The sequence below is a fragment of the Perognathus longimembris genome, chromosome 1 (genome assembly GCF_023159225.1).
Source record: "Perognathus longimembris pacificus isolate PPM17 chromosome 1, ASM2315922v1, whole genome shotgun sequence".
Lineage (NCBI taxonomy): Eukaryota > Metazoa > Chordata > Mammalia > Rodentia > Heteromyidae > Perognathus > Perognathus longimembris.
The window spans coordinates 58,977,608-59,002,952 of record NC_063161.1 but is presented as its reverse complement, the minus strand read 5'-3'; the positions used below and the strand labels follow the sequence as shown (position 1 = coordinate 59,002,952).

Sequence of the window (25,345 nt, the reverse complement as noted above, 5' to 3'; positions counted from 1 at the left end):
CTCAGCCTCCTGAGTGTCTAGGATTACAGGCATGTGCACCGTGCTTGGATCCTAATTTTCACTTGCTCCATTTTAGTGAGTGGGATAAACATTTCACTGTGCAGAAGGACGCCACCAGGGCCATATTTACATGCGTGCTAGAATATGTCTGGGACCTGGCCCACCAATGTGTGTGCAGAATGCATTCAAACATAGCTGGTATTCCTGTCATGAAGTACGTCCTCTCCAAATGATCCTGATGAGCATCAAATACTTGTTAAGTTAAAAGTGATTTGAATCCCTGATGAGCACCCTGAGAAAATAAAACATAAAACCCAGCAGAGATTCCCTGCTCGTGGCAACCTCAGCAAGGGAGATGTAGCTGAATGAGCACCGTGGTTTGCAGGTCCCCAGCCTGGCCTACCCCGGGAGCTGTTCACAGCACTTGAAAGGGAAGACTCGAGGCCACAAGAGGAGCGCACTTCCCGCAGAAGCCTCCGCATCGCCCATACACCTTGGCTCCGTCCTGAAAACAAGTCGAGGCAGAAAGACACAAGCTGAGGGGGTGAGCACACAGAAATGTATCACACCTGTGGACGGAGATGGAAAAGGTGAAGCACACTGGACGCTTCCTACATGACCATGGGGCCCGGCACTGGGGGCTCAAGCCTGTCGTCCTGGCTACTCAGGAGGCTGAGATCCAAGGATCGTGGTTCCACTCAGCCTGGCCAGGAAAGTCCCTGTGAGACTCTTACCTACAATACAATACTTTAAAAAGCCCGAAGTGGTGCTCTGGCTCAAGTGGTAGAGTACTAGCCTTGAGCATAAAGAGACTCAGGGACAGCATCCAAACCCTGAGTTCAAGCCTCAGGACCAGCAAAACAAAACAAACATAAACAAGTGTACAAATACAACCATGAAACCTGCTGAGGTTGGCTTGAGCAGGGTGGAAGGAAGGAACCTGATCAAGGAAAGTTGCATGCATGCATATATAGACATGTCAATATGAAAATTTCTAGTAGAATGATTAATGCTAATAAAAGTGAGAAACATACAAGCTGTGTGCCCAAAACAGAACAAAAAGCATATGTCTTTTAATCACATGGCTGAAATCATTAACCAAGTTTTTTCCATAACAATTATACATATAATTATGTATATTACACACACACACACATTTTCACAGTACTTGAGTTCAGAGCCTGGGCATTGTTTCTTGGGGTTTTTTTGCTCAAGGCTGGTGCTGTACCACTTAAGTCACAGCTCCACTTCCAACTGTTGTTGGGTTTTGTTGTTGTTTGCTTGTTTATTTTCTGTTTAATTGAAGATAATAGTCTCATGGACTTTCCTGCTTGGGCTGGCTTCAAACCACTATCTCAACACCCTGAGTACCTAGAATTACAGGCATGAGCTATCAGCCCTAGTAACAATTACATGTGAAGTAAAAAAACTATACATTTTCAGTATTAGTTCCAATTGGCAGTGATGGAAAAGTTAAAAGTAGATAACCTAAGATTTGTAGTAGCTATTTGATAATTACAATGAGAATTTATGTACTTCATCTCTTTCCACATATTTTTCCACCAAAGTATGTCTTTGAGTATCAACAAGTTTATTAAAACCTCTCAATCTTTTCTCCAATATTTATACAATAAAGAAAAATAAATACAATAAAAATATTTATACAATTTTATGCAAGGTTCTCTGATCAAATGCAAGAAAGATATCGAAGGCACGTGACTCATATTGTACCCCACTCACCTGCAGCATCTCGTGGAAACATGGAGGAATGTATAAAAGCAAAGAGAGAGTAGCAGGCTGAAAGTACCAATTATAACTAGATAGAGAAAAGCTAAAAACAGAAGATGTTCCTTTAGTAGAACAATTTACTAAAAAGCAGGAGAGCAGGGATGGCGTAGTGGACAAATACTCTTTAAGCTTCCTTCCATTTGGGGGCCCACAAAAGACTAAAGATTTTGATAGAATGAAATAAAAATAGATTGAACTCCTACCATATTTAGGAGAAGGTAAACTGTTATTTTCTTGCATGTGTGCTGGTACTGGGGCTTGAACTCAGGGCCTGGCCACTGTCCCTTAGCTGTTTAGCTCAAGGCTGGTGCTCTACCACTTGAACAATATTTCTATTTTTTTGTTGGTTAATTGGAGATTAGAGCCTCATGGACTTTCCTGCCCTAGCTGGCTTCACAGTGATCCTCAGACCTCAGTCTCCTGAGTAGCTAGGATGACAGGTATGAGCCATCAGCTCCCAGGCAGTTATGATTTCCAATCTAGAGAGGAAGGGAAGAGTGAAGAAAGAAATGTGGTTCTTGGGGCTTTTGAGATTCAAGAATCCTTTGAAACCAGAAGTTCTGAAGATGCCTTTTCTCTCAAAAGCTCTTTCAACTCCAGAGAATCTGACTAAACTCAGAATGAATGATTATAAAAATGTAATGTTGTCCATTTCCGAATTCTGGCACATATTGTGGAGATAAATAGTTCATCTTGGTTAAACCCAGTAGCAAATGGAAATAGGTTTCCATTTCCAAAAGTATATTTGGATTTCACAAGTTATATGCCAGTCCCCCTATTCAAATAATGCAGTCATATGCAGCACTTTGATTTGGGGTAGAATTTCCTCATGAATTAAATAAAGAATTTAGTGGAATCAAATGGAGGAAGGGTGAGTGAATAGAGTCATTATATTCTATGTGAAAATAGAAACTGGTAACTTGCAGGGAGGAATGGGATTAGTTGAGGGAGAATTGGACTCAAACTGATGTGTTGAATTGTATAGATAATTCAAGAGAATATAAATAAATAAAAGTGAATAATTTAACTTCAGAACAGAAGTTAAATAGGAGAAAATGAATAATGAACTAAATATTCATGTCTTATGCAAGGTTTCAGCTAGGATTCAGTCTTTTGCTTGAATTCAAAGATGTCTTAACTCAACACAGAAGGACAAGATATTTCACTGAACACTTGCTCAGAATGTACTTTACATAAATCATTATTTCATTTTCATCTGTCTTCCAAAAGGATTAGACCTAAACATGCCAATAAGTATCTACAAATAGCCATTCATTTGGAATGTTTCATTCACCCATGTAACAGAGATATCACAAATTAGAATGCTCTAATTATGAGTTGAGAGATTATTTTATGATCTTAAAGGCTATGGATGTCAGAATATTCCAGTGCATTTATAAACAATATTTGTGTAAAGGAGGATGACAGAAGTCAGTTTCATCAAAAGAAAGAGAACTCTATAGACACTGCCTGGACAACGGTGTTGCTTGTGCTGGCCCATGAACATTTAACTGAGCACATGACAGCCCCGAGCCAGGCTTCCTGAGTGGGGGGAGCTGTGCTACCCCAGACACAGAGACTGGAAGCAACAGAAAGCATCTCAAAAAATGTGCATGTCAGTATGCCATTCCAGCAGCAGAATCAAATAGACTCTACTTCGAATAATGGATTGGTTAGAGCCACAATAGCTATATAACTAGACTGTAAAATAGTTACAAGTCTACACAGAAACATTGGGTCTCTAGTTCCACAGATCAAATTACAGTGTTATTTAGATAAAGATAAGCAGGAAAATATGACCTGAACATAAGATAAGTCATCCTAAACTCTTGAAAATACAGTGAAGAATATTCCTTAAGTAACATGGTATTGACAACCTCCATCACTCAAAGTATTGAGACAAACAAAAAAGCTTTTAACTGGCACTTTGAAATATGAACCTCCCTAGACCTTTAAAGTGAACTGGAAATCTACTTTTTCTCAAGTAGCAGCATGTCAAATCGTTAGTCCCAAATTTGAGACAGACAAAAAAAACCCAAAAACAATCCCAACTAGGTCCTTTCCTTTGGTATTTTGTGTTCAAGTATCTGTAGTGCATATGGGGGATGTATATGAGCTTACATATACACATTATGGATATAAGCTTCATATACACATTAAATCAAGTGAATGTATAACTCCATGTCATGAATGGTTATGGCCCATTACGTGTGACATGCGCAAGCACAATAACTCCAGCCATTCGCTCTGTGTCATCTTACATTGGAGCTGGAGGGCCTTTTGACAATTGGAAGCCTTTGGTCCGGTGCATTTACCTGCGATCTGTGGATGATGATGGAGGCGTACCTCCCCTGAGCAAGCCACTTGGCCGTGCTGGAGATCTTCACCCCAGTTCCTGTCAAGTTAATGCTGAACTGTCCCTGGATGGAAAACAAAACAAGATGGATTCATGTAATGCTTCAGAAGAACGCCCTTGACTAGAAATGTCAAACGATTTGAATTACTTTCCAAGTCCCTTCCTTAAAAAATAAGAGACTCCTGGAACCACTGAAATAGTTTAATCCTAGCTACTCAGGATACAGAGATCTGAGGACCATGGTTCAAAGCCAGTCCAGGCAAGAGAGCAAAAAGCTAAGGGACAGCAGCCATGTCCTGAGTTCAAACCCCAGTGTATGCATGTATACATGCATGTGTTTATATGTATACATGTGTGTACGCATATATTACATACATGCACACACACAATTACAAGTAAGGCTTCTCAATTTCAAATAACAAGACTAATAACATGTTATAGTATCTGTGTCGAAATAATTCTATTTTGGGGGCTGGTCCTGGGGCTTGAACTCAGGACCTGAGTTTTTATGCTCAAGGCTGGTGCTCTACCACCACCTGAGTCACAGCTCTACTTCTGGCTTGTTAGTAGTTAATATAAGATGCTCATAAACTTTCCTGCCAGGGCTGGCTTTGAATTACAACTCTCAGATCTCAGACTCCTGAGTAGCTAGGACGGCAGGCATTAGCCACCAACACCTGGCTAACATGTACTTTTTAAAAACAAAACAAATCCAATTGGCCTGCAAAGTCCAACAAGGAAGAGGTATCATGTGACTACTGCAAATCAAGAAACACAGAACTCATTGTTTTCTGTGCCAAAACTAGGGCTTGAACTCAAGGACTTGAGTTAGCATGTTCTGCTCAAGGCTGTTTAGAAAGCAGGAGCCTTGGGCAGGTAAATAAAGATGGAGTATAGGTGAGATGGCTCCTTTTGAAAACAGGGACCTAGACCCAAGAACATCTAATCTGGGGTCCAACCAGTGTGTGTGTGTGTGTGTGTGTGTGTGTGTGTGTGTGTGTGTGTGCGTGCATTAGTACTGAGGCTTGAGCTCATGGTCTTGATGCTATCCCTTAGCTTTTTCTGCTTGAGGTTGGTGCTTTACCACTTGAACCACAGCTCCACTTCCAGCTTTTTGCTGGTTAATTGAAGACAAGAGTCTCACAGAGTTTTCTGCCTGGGCTAGTTTCAAACTGCAGTCCTCAGATCTGTCTCGGCAGGAACTGGGATTATAGGTGTGAGCCACCAATGGCCAGAAACATCGGATTTTGAAATAAAATCCTGCATTTTTAGAAATGCCCCACCTCTCAAAAAAAAAAAAAAACATGATGAAAGTGTGTCTTCCTGATGGCTGAGAGAGGCAGTTTGTTGCTGGTTCCAGGTTTGATATTAAGGATCTTAGAGTAGGTATTATCCTGCAATGTCTGTCTTTCTGATTATAATCTTGGATTACAGGGCTACATATTTTTTTAGATTTTTTTTGGGGTGGGGAGGAGAATAAGGTTACCTTGAAATTGCAGAAAAGTTGTTAAAACAAAATAGAAATTGCTGTTTTATTATTAAAAATCCTGATCATGTAAATACCTATTATTCAGATTCTATGTTCTCATCAAAAAATATTTTGGCTGGGCAGCCCTGGCTCACGCCTATAATCCTAGCTACTGAGGAGGCTGAGATCTGGGGATCCGTAGTTCAAACCAGCCCCAGCAGAGAAGTCTGTAAGACTTACTTCCAACTGCCCATCAAAAAGCTAGAAGTAAAGTGATGGCTCAAGTGGCAGAGCACCAGCCTTGAGTGAAAAAAACTAAGAGACAGTACCCAACCCCTGAGTTTAGCTCCGGTACTAACAAACACACACAAAAATTACACAAAGAGTGAAATGTTAACATACTAAAGTGGTCAGTCTGTGAAGAAATCAAGATCATTAAGACCATGTAATCCTGTGCCACAGAACTCTTAAAGTAAATGAAACAAAACTAAGTACACGTGACACAATGGAACAAATAAACTGATCATCCTACAGCAATAGCTGCCGAGTTTCCGTGGAAGGCAGAAGATCAACACTTAGTAAACACCTCTGCCCACACTTCCACACTGCCTGTGTTCTGCAAGCACTCCCCCCAACCACAGCACAGCACACATTCTCTCAGGCACGCACCAAGCCTGCTTCAGGATGAGCCAGGTGATACGCCAAAAAACCAGCAGCAGTCAAGTAAAAAGGACTGAGATAATCCAGTTTGTTTTCCAACCACAATGAAAAGAAGCAGAAATAAAAACAGAAGGAAATTTAGGAAGTTCACAAATATTTGGAAACTGAAAACCAGCTGCACTCCAATATAACTAAAGATTCAAAGAAGACAGCACATGTGACAATAAAAATGATTTAAGGTGAGCAGAAATAAATACACAACATAAAAAGCATCCCAAGATACAGCAAAACAAGTACTTAAAGAGAAATTTACAGCTATAAATGTATATATTAGGAAAGAATCATTCATGTAACCTTTGATCTTAAGACCCTAGGAAAAAATAAATCAAATCTAAGACAAGCAGAAGGAAAGAAATTACAAAGGGCAGAGTAAAATTGGATAAAATAAAGAACGAAAACAATAGAGAATTATGAATAAATCCAAACAATAGCTTTCTGGAAAAACAAACAAACAAACCTAACAAAGCTTCAATTGATCCAATAATTTAATTTCTGAGAGAGAGAGGAAGAGAGAGAGATTCCTAAACTCATGAAAGAGGGGTAAGGGCACTGATAAGCTTATAAAAATATGAAAGAAAAAAAGGAATACTAGCAACAATACATTACAAGCAGTTGATTAACTTAGATGAAATGGATGAATTTCTAAAACAATATGGACTACCAAAAGTGATTAAAGATAAACTAGAAAAATCTGAAGGGATCTGCAATGAATAAAAACATTCAATTAAGTCAGCAAAATGATTTTCACAAAGAAAACCACAGGTCCAGGTGGCTTTTTTGATGAATACTCCCCAAAATTTAAGGAAAGAATTTTTGTCAACAAATACTTCCCAAAATATAGAAGATAAAGGAATACTTCCTAATTCATTTCACAAGACTTAACATCTCCTTGATAACTCAAAGCCATCACAAGAGAAGAAAATGACAGACTAATATCTCTTATGATTAAAGATGAAAAATTCTTAACCAAATGTCCAAATGATAAGATACCCAATCTAGCTACATAAAAAATAATTAGGCATTAATCATAGGAATGCAAGCTTGTTTCAACACGCAAAACTCAATGAGGGTTACATACTCTAGCACGATAATAACGGATATTAATCATAGGATCATCTCAGCAGATGCAGAAGAAATTAGGCAGAATCCAACTCTCCTTGAAATTCAACTTTCCTCTTACCTCCTGCCCTCCCCTTTTCTCTTCTCCCCTCCCCACTTCTCTTTCCTATTTGCACCCATACTGGGGCTTCAACTCAGGGGCTCCCATTTTCACTTGGCTTTTCTTTTTTTATATATATTTTTAAATTGATTTGTTTATTGTCAAAGTGATGTACAGAGGGGTTACAGTTTTATACATAAGGCAATGAGTACATTTCTTATCAAACTTGTTACCTCCTCCCTCATTTTTCTCTCTCCTTCCCCCCTCCCCAATCCCCTCCCCTTCCCCCCAGAGTTGTACAATTGGTTTACAGCATATAGTTTTGTAAGTATTGCTGTTGCATTGGTTCATCTTTTATCCTTTGTCTCTCCATCTTGATGTTCCCTTTCCCTTCCCTAGTTCAGATAAACATATATACAATACCCAGGGTACCAAAATCTGTTACACTGACTTCAGGAAGAAAGACAAAAGAAAAATGGCATCATTTCACCTGGTATGTTGAAAATAACAATGATAAACCACTTATTTCCATAACTTGGAGTTCATTTTGTTTAGCATCATCTTATGTATTCATATATACATAGCAATTGAGCTATTATAAGCTAGAAAGAAAAGGGTGCTTTCGCTACCTGGTCAATGATATCTATAAAACACTCTCAGCTAGCATACTTAATGAAGAAGGACTGAACGCTGTCCACCTACAATGGAGACATTAGCATGGCCACTCTCACCCCACTCAGCACTGCACCAGAGGGAGTTGCCAAGACAAAGAAATAAAAGCTATCCCAATTGAAAAGAAAAATGTGTAAGTATTTTTGTCCATGGATGACATCATCAGAAATCTACTGGAACAGCTATTATCACTGATAAAGTCAGCAGGATTTCAGACGACAAGAGTTATCTATTAAAATAAAGGCAACAAAAAATAAATAAAATAAAGGCAACAAGGATATTGCCAAAAAATGTACTCATTACCTGACTTATGAAATGGTAACCCCTCTGTACAATACCTGAGTAATAACAACAAAATTATATTTAAAATATTGACTATTTGAAGTTTACTTAACTAGACAATTCTCCCAACATATATATATATATATATAATGTTATATATCTATATATCTGTATCTCTATCTATCATCTATCCATCTGTCTATCTATCTACTATCAATCAATCAATCTATCTATCTGTCTTAAATCCTGGTCCTAGGGCTTAAACTCAGAGCATAGGTGCTGTCCCTGATTTTTTTGCTCAAGGCTGGTGCTCTACCACTTGAGCCATAGCTCCACTTCTGGCTTTTTGCTGGTTAATTGGAGACAGGAGTCTCATGGACTTTCCTGTCTGGACTGGCTTTGAACTGTAATTTTCAGATCTTAGCCTCATGAGTAGATAGGATTACAGGCATAAGCCACTGGTGCCCACTTTTGCTTTAATAATTTTTCCTAGAATAGCACAGATGGGCTCACTCTTCTATAGCACCTCTTCAAATATTTAAATTCTTAAATATTTATCACCTCCAGTTCTTTTTACTGAGTTCCCTCTCCTTACATGATGTAATTTAAAATTCCATTTCTTAGCAATCTCTTCCTACTCCCTGGTAGATTAAAAATTATCCTTTACCTACAGAAACCTGGAAACATTAGATTCCAGTGTCAATTGAAGTAAACCTTGCAGGCTCAATAGTGTTTTAATATTTTATTATTATATTAGAGGCTGTTTATAAATCACTTTATGCTTTGAGTCACACTGAATTTACAGTGTTTGAGTGAAATAGGGATGTCTTGTAATATTTCCAGGTTCTATTGGAGTTACTGAACTTGAGATTTGTCTGTTTCTTCCAGTTAGTTTTTTTCTTATTTTCTCAGACTTTAGTTTTAATGTCTTCTGATCTCTCTTCCCTTTAGTTCCACATACATAAACATATATAAAATATAAACATATTTTATGTGTCATATGGAAGTTGTTAATAAGAAATTCCAAGAAGAAAGGGTTTGAGCAAAACACTAACAACTTCTCTTCCAAATGCTAGCAGTATTTTAATTGCTATCTCCTGGGTAGTAGATTTGATTCATAGGTTCAATTAGCTGTGAATTCACCTAGCTTACAATTCCCTGCTGTATTATAAAAAATATTGTTTGTATGAACTATACAAAATCCCTTATTAAACATGAGATCCCAGCCAAGCACTGGTGGCTGCTGCTTGTAATCCTACAGTCAGGAGACTGAGATCTGAGGATTTCAGTTCAAAGCCGGCCAGGACAGGAAAGCCTGTGAGACTCTTATGTCCATTTAACCACCAAAAAGCCAGAAGTGTGTGTGTGGCTCAAGTGAGACAGGGTTAACCTTGAGCAAAGCAGCTCACGAACAGCACCCAGGACTGACACAAGTAAAAAGGGTGGAGGGAGAGAGAAAGAGAGAGAGAAATGTTTGCAAAGTTTCTCCTAGGAAACACCTCTGAAAGTCATACAAAACCATCAAAGGAGAGATGAGGAAATGTCTGGGTGGAAGACACTAAAAAGAAGGAATTAAGTCATGGAAATATACGCTGTCCATTTCCGATGTAATAGAATAAATTGTTTTGCATATTAATCAGTTTCACACTCCAACAATGAAGGACCCAAGGCTATAAACTTTCTGAAAAGAAAAGGTTTATATTAGCTCCTGGTTTGGATGTTGAAGCTCAACACTGGTGGTCCATTTGGCTGGGTTCCTGGTGATGCTAACACATTACCGCAGAAGTGCCGGTTACAGCACTTATATTTTGTATTTTATTTTTATATATTTTATGTATGTAATTATTCAGACACACCACACATATGCATCTAAACGATTCAAAATTTTTGTCATTAGTTCTTTAAAAACAACTTGTAAAAATTCCTACAGAATATTTTGCATATTTCTTTTCTTTTTTGCTTGTCATATTTGTAAGACAATCAAGATAAACATTTTAATAGTAAAGGAAAAATGAACATGAATATGCAATACCTGTGGGCATCTAGCAGCACTGTAGCAATCTCCAGCTGTGGCATACGGAACTGTTTTTCCAAATATTGTCTGGGAATAAAGAAAGTCCATAGCTAGAAAATAATAAATGAGACTTCTTAGCATTAAGAGGATAATGTGGACCTGGAGGTGTGGCTCAAATGGTAAAACATAAGCCTGGAGTGAAAAAGGCAAGTGAGAATGCGAGGCCCTGAATTCAAGCACTACTCATAGCACAAGAAAAACACAAGAGAATAATGTAATCTTTACCATCAAGCAGACCATTTTTTATACTTTTGCCCTAAATATATTTATATAAAATTTAAACAAAAAGGTCCCAATTATAGTATATAACAGAACAATCCCTCAGTGAATAAATGTTCTTCAACACAAAAATGTTCCCTCTGGGCACTAGTGATGTGAGCTTCTGCCTGTAATCATAATGTTTGAGAGGCTAACATCGAGAGGATTTAGGTTTGAGGCTAGCTTAGGCACCAACACGTGACTCCTTCTCATAACTCACAGTTTTGAAGGCTGAAAGTCTCAGATTGGGTAGCAGCAGAATTGACTTCTTGTACGGTATTTTTTCTTCTTCTTTTTCGTGTGTGTGTGTGTGTGTGTGTGTGTGTGTGTGTGTGTGTATGTGTGTGTGTGTGTGTGTGTGTGTGTGTGTGTGTACTGACAACTGGAGTTTAAATTTAGGGCCTTGTGTCCTTCCTTAACTTTTTCACTCAAGGCTGGCACTTTACCACTTGAGCCAAAACCTCCATTTCTGGCTTTTCACTGCCTAATTAGAAAAGAAAGCATCTCACAGACTTTTCTGCCTGAGCTGGTTTTAAGCTGCTGCCATCCTCAGATCTCAGCCTCTGATGTAGGAGAATTGAAGCTTATAGAGTCATAGTCAATATGTTTTCTCTCAGATAGGGAAGTTAGAACTTACAAATATGTATGTAAAAGGGTCATATACATATACACAAATATAACAACGAAGTATGGCCTATGCAAGGGAGGATTCCAGTGGTGTCATTCCTTTGAACAACTTACTTACAAGCCTAACAATGTAAATATCCGAAAGCTGGATCTCAAAGTGGGAAGGTGAACTCAAAATGAGGGTGGAAAGATGAATGGAGAGAAAGGTGGGCAAAGGAACTCCAAATATTCAATGTACCACCTGACTTATATAACTGTAACTCCTCTATACATCACCTTTATAATAACAACCCTGCCTGGAGAATTAAAAAAGCTCAGAAACTGCACCCAAACCCTGAATTCAAGTCCCGAGATTCTTATTTTCAATTAACCAGAAGAAAGTTGGAAATGGAGGTGTTGCTCAAGTGGTATAGTGCCAGCCTGGATCAGCAAAAGCTAAGCAAGAGTACTTGACCCTGAGTTCAAGCCCTAATACTGGCATAAATAAATAATCATGAAACAATTGACATTATGTATGCCAATATTTAATATAGTATGTACATACAGTATGCAAATATCATCTCAAAATATATGGGCTGAGCATTAGTGATTTCATAAGGATTGAACCAGGGCTCTGCTTCTGAAATGACTCTTCGTCTCTTAATTACAGATGCATAATGTTTAGTAGATCAGGCTGCATTATTCTTGTAAGTACATTTTATTGATTGATTGAATAGTAAATGATTTCCTAGAAGGGTGTCATGAGACCCAAAATCTTGGCTCTGTAAATGAGACTTTATTCTCTCGTGATGCCAGTTACTATAATTTAGGGCAAGTTAGTTAACTTTTCTACATAGGTTTTAATTCCATTACTTGCAATCTGGTGATGTTGTATCTGTGTTAACTAATGCACAAAAACAGTCAATGGATAAAGTGTGGGGAAACAAGTGTGATGATGATGATGACGATGAAGAAGAAGAAGAAGAGGAAGAAGAAGAAGAGGAGGAAGAGGAGGAGGAGGAGGAGGAAGAGGAAGAGGAAGAAGAAGAAGAGGAAGAAGAAGAAGAAGAAGAAGAAGAAGAAGAAGAAGAAGAAGAAGAAGAAGAAGAAGAAGAAGAAGAAGAAGAAGAAGAAGAAGAAGAAGAATTATTTGTACCAGTCTTGGGGTGGCTTGAACTCAGGGCCTGAGCTTTTTTGCTCAAGGCTGGCTCTCTACCAGTTGATCCATAGCTCCATTTCCAGCTGTTTTTGGTAGTTGATTGGAGATAAGAGTCTCACAGATTTTCCTGCCTGGGCTGTGTCTTTAACATGTGATCCTCAGATCTCAGCCTCCTGATTAGCTAGGATTACAGGTGTTAACTACTGATGCCCAGCTGTTAGTTACTACTGCAAAGCCTATAGAAAGCTCACATGAGTACGCTGAAGATAATTTCCTCATACTCAATGTTGTTGGGGATTTGAAGGTAGAGACTTTTACCTTGGGAAGGAGCTAACTTACATCACTGTTGTTCAAATTTTACTACACTAGTTCAGGGGCTTCATGATGTATGTCATTGCTGAGAATTTATCTAGAAACATTTTTTAAATGAAGTCAGAAGTGGAAGTGTGGCTAAAGTGGTAGAGAACCAGCCTAGAGTGAAAAGGCCAAGCAAGAGCGGTACTGAGTTTAAGCACTATCACACAAAATAAATAAAAATAAGAAAAATAGAAAACAAAAATTTAATTGTTGGCCATTGTCAAGCTACTCCTATATCCTGCTGTCATAGGCATACATCAGCATACAGCTAGACTATTCATTAGCAAATACAGTCTCTTTTGTTTGGAAAACAGAGATTGAGTGTGTGTGTGTGTGTGTGTGTGTGTGTGTGTGTGCACATGAGCATGTGTTTGTGCCAATCCTGAGGCTTGAACTCAGGAACTAGGTGCTGTCCCTAGATTTCTTTTTTCAAGGCTAGTGCTCTACTACTGAACCACAGCTTCACATGGTTTTCTGGTGTTTAAGGTAAGAGTCTTACAGGGACATTTCTGCCCAGGCTGGCTTTGAACTGTGATCCTCAGATCTCAGCCTCATGAATAGATAGAATTATAGGTGTGAGCCACCAGCACTCAGCTTTTTTTTTCTTTTAGTTTCTTATTTTTCTGTCTTTCTTTCTTCTTCTTTCTTTGCATGGTTAATTGGAGATAAGAGTCTCACAGACTTTCTTGCCTGGGCTGGCTTCAAACCAAGATCCTCTGATCTCAGCTTCCTGCATAGCTAAGGTTATAGGCATGAGCTTGAGTACTTACTTTTAATTTGCATAGAAGTGAGATCAATTCTTATCTTTTGGAAAACAGTATATCCAGCAGCTAAGTAGTCATTTTTACAATTACAGTCTTGTCTCCTACTCCCATTAAAAGGACATTCGTGTGGATTTTCTAGTCTGGAACAACATGGGAAACATTTTCAGTGATAGACACTAACACTGGGCCCTAACATGTATGTAAGTTGTGGAAGCAGGAAAGGACTTACTCCTATTATTGAGCATCATAGTGCTACCATGTTAAATGAGAAAGAAACAAAAACCATTCGTAGTGAGAATATGCAAGGACAGAGTGTAGAAAAATAAGTCAGGTGGAATTCTCTTAGTTTTGATTACTAGAATTAATTTAATTTCTAGGAAAATGCACATAAGTCCCTCTCAATGACTCTATTCATACCTTTAATTCTATCTGTGATTACCTATGAATGTTCAGGACTTTATTAAGGAGCTGGCAAAGACAAAAAGATGGCTTAGGTCTTAATATGTCCTCTTCTTCCCAAATAACTATATGAGCTATTCAAGAATCAAGCATGAGGTTAGAGCACCTCAGGACCATAATAATGCACTCGTGAGACAAAGTCTTGCTCATACCTCAAGCCATATACTTCAGAAAAGTTGTCTTCGCTTTTGACCAGTGGTAAGTACTCCATGGGGCTTTCTGTGGTCATACCTGAACAATGGACCTAGAGGAAAACAGAAACATTCAGATCATCACTCTGAAAGACAATTGTCAATGTCAGAAACATTCAGATCATCACTCTGAAAGACAATTGTCAATGTTAAAATCAATCAGGAATTGTTTTCTTCATACCTTTATTATTCTTCCCTTTACATTTAGATAATAGTCACCATCCTTGGTAGTGTTGTTTGTAACTTGGATTTCTTTGCAGGTGGCTAATGATTTGCCTTCAAAGACAAATTAACATAACACATCACTAAGAAGCTAATTACAAACAGCATGCACTTGATCATGTGAATACTGTACTGTGAAGGTCTGGCAATCCATTCTGTGGAGTGGGCATATATATTTATTTTCATGTTGCTTTTTTTCTCATACCAGTACTGGGCCTTGAACTCAGGGCCTTTTACACTCACTTGGCTTTTTCTACTCAAGGCTGGTGCTCTGCCACTTGAGCCACACCTCTACTTCTGGCTTTCTGCTTGTTAATTGGAGATAAGTCTTCTGGGCTTTACTGCCCTGGCTGGATTTGAACCTCGATTTTCAAATCTCAGCTTCCTGAGTTGCTGAGATTGCAGGCAAGAGCCAAACAACACTCAGCAATGTTTACATCACTTTGTGAAGTACTGTATTTTGAACCCGGGGCCTAGGTACTTGTAAGTAAAGTGCACTACCACTTGAGCTACTCTGTCAGCCCTTATTGTGTGGCTATTTTTCAGATAGGATCTCACTTTATGTCCTGGACCTTGAGTCTCCTATTTGTGTTCCTCCTACATAGTTTCAGTCACAGTGAGCACTCCCCTGTCCAGCCATTTTTGAAATGGAGCTTCACAAACTTTAAGAAGTCAAACCTCCATCCTCTAAATCTTTACCTCCCAAGTTGCTAGGATTACAGGCTTTAGCCACTGTGCCCAGCTCATTTCACATTTTAACTAGAAGCTTCTAAAGGGCCACCTAGCGCCCAGGAGATCTTGAGATTGATTACTTACAGTCATGAGCATAGCATTTCTTCTGAGCATCTGGTTTTAAATGTTTCAGGCATAAGTCAGTGGGCCAGCCGTTCTCAAGCCTACATTCAACTCTCCTTTCCATGACCCCAGTCCCACAGGTCATCGAGCACTGTGAAGACAGGAAAACTTGAAGGCAAGATATATAGCAATTAAAAAGGTCAGTGAATCCATGCCTCTCAGACAAGGTCCCTTGCAGAATAAGATGAGGGTCAGTGAAGTCTAGAACCACCACCAGAGATGTCAAAATACTGGCATGTGGACAGCCATAGGCAGAAAATAATACTTAGGCACAAGCCTAAGGCTATTCTTCCTGTTAGTGGTTTCTTTTTATGTATTTTATGCGGCCATATTAGCATATTAGCAGTGGCCTGTACATACTTACTGTTAATGGTAGCTCTTAAAACTACTGAGAGTTTTTTTCTCACTACGATCTGAGGCTAAGCATGTAAAGAAATATTTGGTTGGTTTCCATCCATGAAATTGGGAGTACAGCGTTCTTCCTCATGTCTTAGATTTGTTTATGTCTTCTTGGGGCAGTACCCTTTCACTTGTATTACTACTACTTGGGTCGTGGCTTCAGACCTTTTTGCTCTGGCTGTATTTGAGATGGGAATCTCACTTCTGGCCCAGGTTGGACAGAATTGTGATCCTCCTATTTGTGCTTCCTGCTATAGCTGGGATGACAAGTGCACAATACTATACCAGACTCTTTCAGTCAAGAAAGGATCTTGTGAATGCCCTCTGCCCCAACCCTCACCTTGGGCTAGCCTGGAACCACAGTCCTTCTGATCTCAATGTCCCAAGGAGCTAGGTTCACAACAGGTGCACAACACTGACACCCAACATATTTATTTAATGCTTCATTAATAAGTATTTCTTAAGCATAGATTCAAAGGGCAAGCTACTGTGCAGAGCTAAGGAACAGAGATAAATAATTGTTACAGTCTCTCCTAAAAAGTCACTTATGGCAAACACAAAAGAGAAATAAAAAATGTATACAAATGACCAATGAAGTGTTTTTTAGACAAGTATGAGACATCTTTGTGGATCTTATTAGATGTACAGATTTCTAGCCTTCCATCCCTAATAACGTCCTACCCCAAAGGCTTTAAATTATAATTTTATACACTAACCTGGCTCCATTTCCCAACTTTCCAAGTGGCCACACGCAAGCAGCTTCTAGAATCGCATTTGTGAAGCTGAGAGGAAGGCAGCACAGGGCATTCTTGGTACTGAACAGGCCAAAGCTGAGGAGGCTTATGCTTCTTGGTAGACTGGATCCCAACACAGTATGTAATCCTTTGTGGGTAGCTAAGCCCACAGTTTCCTGCACACTATGAAATATATAATTACCAGGAGATAGGAAGATGTTCTAAAACTCAGAAAATCCTCTACTCAGAGTAGAAACAGGTTTATGCACAGAGCAATGGGGAGAATGTTCAAAAAGGACTTGCCACTGTAGAGAGACATAATTCATCAGTGATTAGGCAATGGATTGGTTTTGTCTAACAGGTGGTTGTTTTTGTTTGTTTGTTTTGTTTTGTTTTTTGGTGGGGGGGGAATAGGACATTACTAGAGTTTAAGAAGTCATAATAGGCCAGGCACCAGTGGTTCATGTCTGTAATCCTAGCTACTCAGGAAGCTAAGATCTGAGGATCACAGTTTGAAGCCATCCAGGGAAGGAAAGTCTTATCTCCAATAAACTACCCCCCCCCAAAAAAAGCAGGAGTGGAACTGTGGCTCAAAGGGTACAGTGCTAGCCTTGAGAAAAAGAAGCTCAGGGACAGCACCCCAGGCTGAGTTCAAGCCTTAGGGCTGAGAAATAAATTTTTAAAAGAAGTCATAATATTTAATGTATATATGTGAAAACGGAAGTAGGAAAACGGAGAGAAGGGGTGGGGTTGGGAGAGAGGGAGAGAATGATGGAAGGGGTGACATTGATGGAGATGTATTGTACGCATAAGCTGACATGCAAAATTGAAACTCTTTTGTACAACTACTTAAAGCTAATAAAAAAATAAATAAATATAAAACTAAAGAAATAAACTCAGTGGTCTGGGAATGTGGCTTAGTGGTAGAGTGCTTGCCTAGCATGCAAGAAGCCCTGGGTTCAATTCCTCAGCACCACATATACAGAAAAACCCGGAAGTGGTACTGTAGCTCAAGTGGTAGAGTGCTAGCCTTGAGTAAAAAGAAGCCAGGGACAGTGCCCAGGCCCTGAGTTCAAGCCCCAGGACTGGCAACAAGAATAAAAAAAATAAACTCAGGGCCTCAAACTTGGTAAGCAGGCACTGTATCATGTGAGCCACCCCATGTGTCTCCTTTAGTGTTGGATATTATAGAGATAGGACCTTTATGCCCAGACCAGCCTGGAGTGTAATTCTCCTATTTGTGCTTTTCTTTATCCCTGAGATGATCTTCTGTAATCTACATACTCATTGAATGATATATACTCTTCCCCAGTCTCCTTTGCCCAAGTAGCTAGGATTAAGAGCACACCAAGCTTGACTGCCTAACAAATCTTTAGCGCAAAGCCAAAGAGGTCACAACTGTCTCCAGACAAAATAATCACTTCTCACAATAAAACCTACAATATATATAGGAATAAAATATATCCAGTAACCAAAAGACAAAATGTATAGTGTCTAACATGCAAACAAATAATAAATAATGAATGATAAATGATAGTAAATAATGATTAGTAAAGTAAAATAATCACCAAGCAATGGAGCAGAAAATATTACATAATAAAGAGAAAAAGTCATTAATCAATACATATTCTGAGGAGTATAAATAGTGAAAAATGGCAGAATTGCAAAACTTTAAAAATTCTTTCCCCCATTAAAGCAACTAGGAAACTGCCAGGATTTCTCACATTAATGTACTTCAGAAATTAATCAGAGAGTATAGCAGAAGGGCCACTTATTTAAGAGTCATGAGTAAATCTCCATTTGAAGATGAAATTCTGCTATACACAGAATAATTATATGCAATCATTACACACAACACACAAACACAAATCTGATAAGCATATCCAACAAATAAGAATTAAATCTCTTTCTCCACACTAGCAATAGATAAATAGATAATGAAAGTCAGAAACAATTCCATGATAAGAGTCTTAAAAGAAATAGGCACTGGTGGCTCATGCCTGTAACCCTGGCCACTTAGGAGCCTGAGGTCTGAAGTTCACAGTTCAAAGTCTGCCTAGGCAGGAAAATCCCTAACATTTTATCCCCAATTAACTACCAAAAAGCCAGAAGCGGAGTTATGGCTCCAGTGGTAGAGTGCTAGCATTGAGCATAAAAGCTTGAGGACAGTGCCCAGACCCTGAGTTCAAGCTCCAGGATTAGAGGGGGAGAAAGTAATAATAAGACATTTAGGAATAAATATAACAAAAAGAAAATGTGAGTTTTCTACACAAAAAATGACAAAATATCCTTGAAAGAAATTAAATGAGAAGAATTCAATAAATGAAAAGACAGTCTATGTTCATAGAATGGAAGACCATATTATTAAAATAGAAATCTTTCTCAAGTTGATGAAGACTATTTCCCTCTCTCACAAAATCTTAGTTGGCTCTTCTTACACAATAATTTGGCAAGCTGGTCTTAAAATTTGTATGGAAATATAAGAGACTCAATAGACACATGATCTTGAGGGGAAAAAAATGGAAAAAAATACTCCCTGGCCTCACAACTTAAAATAACAATAACCAGAGCATGTGGTTATTATGTGTGGCTAGGCATATGGACCAAAGCTGAGAGTTTAGAAGTAAGTCACTGCCCTGCGGTCACTTGATTTTCAGCAAGCCTCGCAAGACCACCTTTCCTGCAAAGGATGCAAGGACACCAGATTGGCAGAATGAACTTTGATAGTGACTCAAATTCCACACAAAATTAATTCACAATATATCAAAGCTCTAAATATGTGAACTAAAACTACAAGTGTCTGTTTCCAAAAATGGAGCAACTCTATAGGGACGGTTAGCCAAATTGTTCCTGGTTGTTGACTGCACACCAACACATATTTTTGCCCTCACCTGTGATGAGTCTGCAGTCACCACAACGTATTTGCAGAGTGGCTTCCTGCATCTTTTGGCCGAAAAGGGTCTGGTGAAACCATCGCAGAGATGTTCGTCCACTTGGGTGTTTTTAGCATCAACGCACTTGACTTGCCTGTACGTCTCTTTTTTCTTACATGATGGTGAACACTGGGAACGATGAATACACGAGCAATCCTTCCGTCCTGCCTCCCTCCCTCCCTCCCTCCCTCCCTCCCTCCCTCCCTCCCTCCCTCCCTCCCTCCCTCCCTCCCTCCCTTCCTCCCTTCCTTTCTTCCTTATTTCCTTTCCCTCTTCTTTCTCTCTTCTTCCCTTCCTCTTTTTCTCCCTTCCTTCTTCTTTCCCTCCCTCCCTCCCTCCTCCTCCTCCCCCCTTTCTCCCTCCCTTCCTGTCCTTGTCTCTGTCCCTCCCTCCCTCCCTTCCTCCCCTCTCTGCCAGTACTGTGGCTGGCACTCAGAGCCTCACTCTCTAGCTTGGTTTTTCCCCCCACAAGGCTAGCGCTCTACCCCTTGAGCCACAGCTCCATTGCTTCTGGCTTGTTTTTGCTTTTGTTTTCTGATTAGTTGGATGTAAGGGTCTCTGAGACTTTTGTCTCTGGATTGACTTTGAACCTCCATCTTCAGATCTCGGCCTCCTGAGTAGCTAGGATTACAGGAGCCAGCCACTAGTGTGCTGCTTCTGGGGCGGTGAACTCAGGACCTGGGCTCTGTCCCTGGGTTTCTGTAGTTGTTGTTTGTTTTCTTTTATGTTGTTGTTTTGGTTTTGCTCCGGGCTAGCACTCTACCCCTTGAGCCCCAGCTCCACTTCCAGTGTTTTTTGCTGGTTATTTGTAGATAAGGGTCTCATGATTTTTCTTCCCCGGACTGGCTTCGAACCCAGCTCCTCAGATAGCAGCCTCCTTCTTGCAGGCAGTGGGCTGGGGGTCTGCGGGGTCTGCGGGACAGTACTCACGTGCAGCCATGGTCCAGCCGCCCAGCGGGCCCGCCCGCAGGCCCTGCGCCTGCACGGCCTCTGTGTGCGCGGCCGGGCCGCTGCCTCACAGGCCTCCTCCGCCACGCGGCCGGCGCCCCGCAGCCGGCAGAACACATCTCTGCGCTGGACCCCAGCGCCGCAGGTCGCTGAGCACTGCAGACGCCCGGAGGAAAAACATCAAATTACACCTGCACGCACATGCCTTCAAGGGAGAGCCTTTAGGTATTTAGATATGCACTTATTTCTGTGCCAGCACTGGGGCTGGCACTTTACCACTTAAACCACACCACCACTAATGTTTTCTTGATAGCTAACTCTGATCCTCAGATCTCAGCCTCCTGAGTCACTAGGAATATAGGTGTGAGCCACAGACACCCAGCTACAATTACTTTTCATAAATATTTCATACACACACACATATACACATATATATATACATATATATGTATATATATATATATGATGGGGGGTGGTCATGGAGCTTGAACTCTCTCTGCTGTCCCTGAGCTCTTTGGCTCAAGGCTAGCACTCTACCACTTTGAGCCACAGTGCCACTTCTTGCATTTGGGGTGGCTAATTGCAGATTAGAGTCGTAAGACTTTCCTGCCTGGGCTGGCTTTGAACTGAGATCAGATCTCAGCTTCCTGAGTAGCTAGGGTTACAGGTGTGAGCTGTACCCGGTACCCAGTTTAGAAATTGTATTTCTATTGAGTAGTAATACATGTTCTGTAACAGCAGCCTGCAATGGTTGATGGTGTCTCAGAACAGCGTGTTGTCAAAGAAATACTGGGATGCGCTAATGTGTAAGGATCACAATGAAATAATTAAGACAGCAAGCACGGTTGGCTCAAATAGACCTGGGTTCAAATCTCTGCTCTCCAACATTCCCTCACCACTAATCTACGCAAGCTACTTATTTGTTATCTAAATAATAAATGCAATAATTTGTACAGTTGCGAGACATAAAGATGGCTTCTTCCATCCTTTCCCTCACACCCCATTTTTTGTCCACTTCTCACTGAAATATAATTATTTCTGCCTTGAAAAGTTCATTGACACATATCCAAAATTGGAATATTAGTTAAGTGAACCATTCAAAAGCCATCTTCAATATCAAGAAAAATGATAGAGAACATAAGAATGCAAATTTAGAACTTCACTAGCTACAAATAATTGAGAAACATAAGTTACCCAGCCCCAGAATAGACAGCATTTCTCTTCTGTCTCTATGGCCTAACCTGCCTGATACAAGAGAATATTCTATACTCTGGGAATGAAGATCAAGGAATTTGGGGGTCTTTGTTGGGGGATTTGTGGCCTGAAAAATATTAAAATTTGGCCAGGCACTGGTGGCTCACACCTGTAATGCTAGCTACACAGGGGATGGTGGTTCAAACCTAGCTTGGGTAGAAAAGTCCAAGAGACGCTTATCTCCAATTAACCACACACACAAAAAAAAAACCTAGCTGTTGTTCAAGTAGTAGAGTGCTAGCCATGAGCAAATCAGCCCAGAGACATCACCCAGGCCATGAGTTCAAGATCCAGAAATGTCACCAAATGCACACACACACGTATATATGATTTGTTGTACATATCTGGATGTTCGTGAGGGTGCTCAACCACTTGAGCCATGCCTTCAGACTCTGTTGGTTGTTTAAGGTAACAGTCTTGCTTTTGATGGTCAGACCTAGTTGGTCAGACCTGGTGTGGGCATTGACCATCCTAATTGTGCTTTTCTGTGTTGCTGAGGATGGCAGGCACAAGCCACCATGCCCAGCCATGGGATGCGATGGAATCTTGCAAAATTGTGTTTGCTGGGGCCCTGACCTCCCCGACGCTCAAAGATCTCCACCTCCCAAATAGCTATGATTACAGGCTTGAACAACCCTGTGTGACAGAAATGCTTGAAAGTAGGGCAGTAGTGACTGCCACATTGTGGAAATGAAGAAATGTGAAAGCAAATAAAAAATCACTTTTTAAAATGCAGCATCTACAATGGAAGGGGTGGCATCAATCCAAACGCATTGTACTCATAAACTGAGATGTTAAATTGAAACCGCTTTGGGTAACTACTTAACAATAAGCCTGTGATTTTGACTTTGTTTTCAAGTTTAGTACATTTCGATTGGGGCATTGGGTCCTATATTTGTGAAGTTTAGAAACTTGTATCACCTCTGATTTGATCTTAAAATTGAGAGGAAAATTCTGAGCATCAGTGAGGGCATCAGAGCCAAGTGCATCCACTTGGCTCTGGATGGAATGAGGTTAAGTGAGAGTCCTTTGACCTTTCCAAATTACCAGGCAGGAGGATTCATTTGCCTTTGTATAACAATCCTTTAGTACATCAACAGTTAACAGATGGCACCTGAGACACGGTGGATCCTTGTACTGTGCTAGCCTTGAATTTACAAGTGTTGCTGGAGTGCCAGCTGAAATGCCAAAAGCATAAATTACACAAACATCCTCCTCTTGCTCCTGGGAAGTGTGTGCATGTGGCGATCCATTTATTTTTTTCTCCTTAAATGATTTAAGTATTTAATTTGCTTTTAAGGATATGTATCTTAACCCAGAAGATAAATAGACTTATATAGCAATGTCTACTCAGTTTAGCAGCTAATCGCTGTAAAATGCATTACTAAATATTTATATTTAAAAAGAGCTATCAAATACCGAATAGGGGAAAATTGTTCCTTTAAAACTCATCTGAGCTGGGCACCTTAGCTCATATCTGTAACTCAGCTACTCAGGAGGCAGAGTTATGAAGATCACAGTTGGAAGCCAATATAGGAAAGGAAAGTACTTGAAGACTCTTTTCTCCAGTTACCCTAAAAAGCCAGATTTGGAGCTGTGGCTCAAGGGATTGAGGGCTAGACTCAAACATGAAAGCTCAGAGGCAGCACCTAGGCCCTGAGTTCAAGTCCTCAGAACCAACACACACACACACACACACACACACACCCTTATCTGAGCGCCTCAGTGATCACCAATATACCAAATGAATCTTTCCATTTGCTGCATCATGTAAAATTGCAATAAAATATAACTCTTTTGTACCAAGTGATTCTATTAAAACATTAACCTGTAGTATATAATATTGGAAGAAAGCAACACATGGCGACTAGTGCCTCTCAAATATTACACGTCTGCTGAACACATTATTCCATGTAAAGCAGCCACAGCCTGTGGTGGTTCGCTGCCTGTGGGCATATTTTATAGACTGAGTCAAAGGCCAAGAGTTCTGGCAGGGATTTGGGGACTGTGGGGAAACAGAGTGAGTGAAGTAAATAGAGCTAATTTCAGTGACAAGGAAAATCCAGCTGCAGGAGAAGAAAAGCAGATCTGTCTAAAGGCCTCTTGTCCAGTCTGAATGCTTAAGTCTGTACTTTTCAAACCCTTGAAAGAATACATTCCTTTTGTAGATCTCGCATAATTTTCATATTTGGTCAACTTGTTGGCACAGATGATGGCATCGGTGTTTTGAGGGTGGAGGTCAAGGGCCACGATATGTCCTTCGTGAGTATCAGTGATAAAGCACTGACACCACACGACAGCCAAGCAACCCCTGGGGGCCACAGGAGTGTGGGTGGCTCCATCTGACACCTCCCATCCTGGCATCGCTATCGCCTGGGGTTGGACTTGGGCGTCCTCCATCATGCACTGAGCATGTGTGCGGCTTTCAGTGACTTTATGGCATTTCACCCTCTTGGGGAAATATACTCTGCCACCATTCTATGAAATCTTTGGCCCAGGAAAATCAAGTACTCATTCACATAAAATCAAATATACAGGGGCTGGGGGTATAGCCTAGTGGCAAGAGTGCCTGCCTCGTATACACGAGGCCCTAGGTTCGATTCCCCAGCACCACATATACAGAAAACGGCCAGAAGCGGCGCTGTGGCTCAAGTGGCAGAGTGCTAGCCTTGAGCGGGAAGAAGCCAGGGACAGTGCTCAGGCCCTGAGTCCAAGGCCCAGGACTGGCCAAAAAAAAAAAAAAAATCAAATATACACAATATGACTTGTGTAATAAATTAAGGAATGGTGAATCTTTTTATAAGTCACAATATTCCAACCAGGAATTATTTAGGTATGCATGAAGCTAGGTGCTTAGGAAACTAGATCACCATTGTCTCAAAGAGAAAAATCACTGTGGCCATAAAAAATGCAGAAGACAGCATTGATTAGGTTTTATTTTCTTCTGTTAATTTCTTCGATTATTTTATTTTATTGTGCCAGTACTGAGACCTGACCTCAGGTCCTGGGCTCTATTCCTGAGCTTCTTTGCTCAAGACTAGTGCTCTACTACCACTTGAACCATGCCTGCACTTCCAGCCTTTTCTGATTAGTTTATTGGAAATAAGAGTCTCAAGGATCTTCCTGGGCTGGCTTAGAACTGCAATCCTCAGATCTCAGCCTCCCAAGTACCTAGGATTATAAGTGTGAGCCACTGGCACCTCCTGGCTAAGATTTTCTTTTTAAACAGAAACACACATGATTATAAAACATAGCCCATACCTCCTTCCACCTGTTGGCTTTCCATGAAGGACATCTGACCGCTCGGCAAGCTTTGTGGGTCCGAGGTTTCTGGAGATGGCTGCAGTATCTGTCTTCTAATTTTCCTTGGAATGGGTCCATGCAAAACACTTCTCGGAGTTTCATACCTTTACCACAAGAAGCTGAGCACTATAAAGCCCAAACAAACAATGAATGCATGTAATTCCTTTGCTACTCTCAATTACTCTATGCATATCTTCAATAAGTATAAAATGACACAAAGCATCACAGTCTTGATATTTTCATGAAGATTCTCTTGGCCAGGCATCAGTGGCTCACACCTGTAATCCTCAGGAGGCAGAGATCTGAGCATCAAGGTTCAAAGCCAGCCTGGATAGAAAAGTCCATGAGACTCTTATCTCCAATAGATATAGACTCATCTACCAA

General features: G+C 40.3%; 1 protein-coding gene across 1 annotated transcript in view; it reads right to left on the bottom strand.

Annotated features, from left to right (window-relative positions):
• Positions 1-415: 415 nt before the first annotated feature.
• Adamts20 (ADAM metallopeptidase with thrombospondin type 1 motif 20) overlaps positions 416-25,345 on the bottom strand; it is a 110,857-nt gene continuing 85,927 nt past the window's right edge. Inside the window, exons 28-38 of the mRNA XM_048350887.1 lie at positions 24,920-25,087; positions 20,387-20,560; positions 19,415-19,585; positions 16,506-16,706; positions 15,352-15,481; positions 14,495-14,589; positions 14,275-14,366; positions 13,670-13,803; positions 10,478-10,569; positions 4,104-4,208; positions 416-505 (exon numbers count right to left, since the gene is read on the bottom strand). Coding sequence (XP_048206844.1) covers positions 416-505; positions 4,104-4,208; positions 10,478-10,569; positions 13,670-13,803; positions 14,275-14,366; positions 14,495-14,589; positions 15,352-15,481; positions 16,506-16,706; positions 19,415-19,585; positions 20,387-20,560; positions 24,920-25,087 — 1,452 coding nt within the window. The remainder of the gene's footprint in view (positions 506-4,103; positions 4,209-10,477; positions 10,570-13,669; positions 13,804-14,274; positions 14,367-14,494; positions 14,590-15,351; positions 15,482-16,505; positions 16,707-19,414; positions 19,586-20,386; positions 20,561-24,919; positions 25,088-25,345) is intronic.